At 40.3% G+C, this 3,210-nt stretch overlaps 1 protein-coding gene across 1 annotated transcript; it reads left to right on the top strand.

Annotated features, from left to right (window-relative positions):
- Positions 1-505: 505 nt before the first annotated feature.
- hoxd12a (homeobox D12a) lies at positions 506-2,540 on the top strand. Its single transcript, XM_032530136.1, has 2 exons — positions 506-1,090; positions 1,443-2,540. Exons 1-2 carry the CDS (start codon positions 532-534, stop codon positions 1,679-1,681), a joined length of 798 nt encoding a protein of 265 aa, XP_032386027.1. The 5' UTR covers positions 506-531; the 3' UTR covers positions 1,682-2,540.
- The last annotated feature ends 670 nt before the right edge of the window (positions 2,541-3,210 follow it).

Raw genomic sequence — 3,210 nt, 5'->3', positions numbered from 1 at the left:
GTCTATACTGTGCTTTCATGCACTGTATTTCTGCCAGTGTAAGAATTGTTTTAAACGTTACGACCCAAAAAGTATTCTGTAGCCTTTCATTTTTTAATGGAAGTATTTCTTAATATATGCGGGCCTGCATTGTCCCGGGTTCCCTGTGGTGCATTTAAGGCCCTGTATTTACCCTTGTAGGCTAATATGGCTCAGTCACCTTGTTATTCTTCCATGTCACCGCACAATGATACCACAAGACAGTCCATGCATGTGTTTTTAAAGTGAGAGCCCCGGGCACTGAACTTGACATAAGCCAAAAAATTGTATGATATTTCTAACTAAACAGATGGTTTGAATTGAACTTCATCCACCCAATACCTAAATATTTCCTTACGGAGTATTTTTGCTTTGCAGGACTGGGAGCAAGGGTGGGGCGGGACGACATATTTTGCATATCACGTGACGCTGTATTAACAAATCAACAATTACCTAGCCTTTATTCTTCAGGAGTTGCTAAAAGGCTTGCAGGAAGCGTTTGAGGAAAGCTCCATGGAAATGTGTGAGCGAAATCCTTTAAATCCCAGCTATGTTGGTTCACTGTTGAATTTAACTCCCCCTGAGTCGCTGTATTTCTCCAACTTGCGGGGTAATGGAGCCCACATACCCGGGCTGCACCAGATCTCTTACAATAGGAGAGAGGTGTGCACGCTTCCGTGGACTTCAAATTCGTGCACGTCAGGACCAGCAGCACCACCACAGAGCCGTGCCTTTGGAGGCTACTGTCCGCCGTTTCTGTCCAACTCGGTGTCTATAAATACAAACTCCTCCAGCGGCCAAGTCAAGGCGCATCTGGAGGAGTCAGCTCGATGCTTTCAGGTCACAAACCACAAGGCAGACGAGTCTGGCAGGCGAGATGAGGTTTACGCCGGGGAGCCTGGGTCCGCCAGTGGCCGAGGCTACTCAGACCTAGACAGCCGGTCTCACAGTTCTGCGGCCCAACTTGATCCTGATTCAGCAGATCCCCTAAATGTGAACGGCACCAAACAGGAGCAGAACCGCGTTCACCCATCATCTAGTCACTCTTGCTCCAGGACGTCTTTCGCAGAAGGTTAAGTAGCCTGTTTTTATAGAACTATTGTTGCTTCAACTATTTCATAACACGAAGTACATCTGTGCTTCTTGTTGTCATATTTAATGTCAATTCCCTTTTGTGATCTCCTGTCACATCAACTCCATCATCGAATATATTTGATAGGAGTTAGTCATATGAACTCATGATATCACACACAAACTGACTTTGGTTATAGTTGTAGGCTATTTATGTACAGTAGGCCAGCACTCTAATATGCTGTGGAATTATTTGAGCAACACTATAAGCAGTGATATTGGGAGCAGGTAATTGCATTCAGTCTATTTGAAGTTGGTGTTAATTTAACGCATAAAAACTCTGCTCCCTCCAGGTGCCCCATGGTGCTCGTCACAAGTGAGAACCAGAAAGAAGAGAAAGCCTTACACTAAGCAACAGCTTAATGAACTTGAGAATGAATTCATGATGAACGAATTCATCAACAGACAGAAACGGAAGGAGTTGTCAGAAAGACTGGACCTGAGCGACCAACAAGTGAAAATCTGGTTTCAGAACCGGAGGATGAAGAAGAAACGACTGATGATACGCGAACACGCTTTCTCCGCGTACTGATGACCTTTGGACTTGATCATGACCAGCAGCGCACGGAACATGTGTTATACCAAGAATGTTGCAGCACATCACATGTGCACACACTTTTTGGTTTGTGGCATGGACTTGTATAGATGGGTTGTGTATAAAATGTTTATATTCCTGCCTTGAGGCTGCAGAATGTATCCAGTTCCAAGTTCAGTGATATTAATAGTAATGGAAATTTATGGCAGATTAAGATATAATCGATTCATTTCTAATACTGAAATCAAATGCGCAGTATAGGCTTTGCCTCCTGTCTGGCCTCTCTGAATAATTAACATTTAACATGTTTCTCATCCAGCTCAAAAGTCTATCAAAACTGTTAGCATTTGAAACAAGAATATGGTTATATATGGCTTTGTGTATTTTGAATGCTGGCCTGCGCATGTGGTGTGGGCCTAACGTAGAAGCAAACAGTCAAGTCCGTGTTTACGGACGGATACAACATTAGGTTTTTGCAAAATATATTATTAAATGGCATGTCTATTTGCTAATTGCTGTTATTCAATTAAATGGCTTATTTGCCCCAAATTATTGTAAATTTAATTAAATGAGCAAAGTAATAGTAAAAGTAAGTTTTTTTGTTCTTTATGTCCTCGACTCGGTCTGTGGTGGAAAGTAATAGCGCCGCATTTAGTGCTATGAGGTATTTACTTCAAATGCCTGAAGAACAAGTGTTTGTGCACAACACATTCTGATTGTGTTGGTTTGAACAACAACATAATTATTTAAACAAGAGTAGATTTTTTGTTGTCAAAACTGTTTTTGTGTTGCTATCCAAACAAATCAGATGCATCAGAATCCCTCTTGCTCTGTATGTCTATTAATTACATAACAAATAAAAGCTGTATGTAAGCACCATCACAGAAAGCATGTTATTTGTACGGATACGCATTAGACCGGTCATCTTTTTACGCACGGACAAAGACTTTGTAAAATGGACGCAACCTGCAGAAGAATACATTTAAGATTTTTTTTTTTAATTACCTGAGGACAAGTGATTGTGTATCGTCTAAATCATTTTAGATTTTTGGCAGTGTATTAAATGGCAAGTTAAACTTTTATAAGTTTTCACGCTCACTGGTTGATCATTATATTTTTCTTTAATCTCAAAATGCAAAAGGTGTCAGTAGTCTGCACCTCTTTTACCGAATTTGACTGATTTTAAAATAGAAGTCGAGAGGATTTCCTTTGGAGACACTTATGTTTTCTTGGCTTCCTGCAGTGGTGGTTACCTTTCACTATATGCTATGTATGCATAATTTATTTTGTAATGATATTGAATGCACCTTAAGCGTCAAAACAGGGTTTATCTATGTGTAATTGCAATTCTGTCGATATGTTTGCGATCTAATTGGGCCATTGTTTATATTTTTTAGCATATTATTTACTGTATGTACCAGAGCATGTTATTGTTGGTCCACATTGTGGTTGAGAATTGTTAGGGCCTACAGGTCACATGTGGTCAGTCTAGTTTTAAAGGCTCAAACTGCAACTATCAAAGAATT

Source organism: Etheostoma spectabile, chromosome 11, assembly GCF_008692095.1.
Source record: "Etheostoma spectabile isolate EspeVRDwgs_2016 chromosome 11, UIUC_Espe_1.0, whole genome shotgun sequence".
In the NCBI taxonomy this organism is placed as follows: Eukaryota; Metazoa; Chordata; class Actinopteri; order Perciformes; family Percidae; genus Etheostoma; species Etheostoma spectabile.
This window is presented reverse-complemented; position numbering and strand designations above follow the sequence as displayed.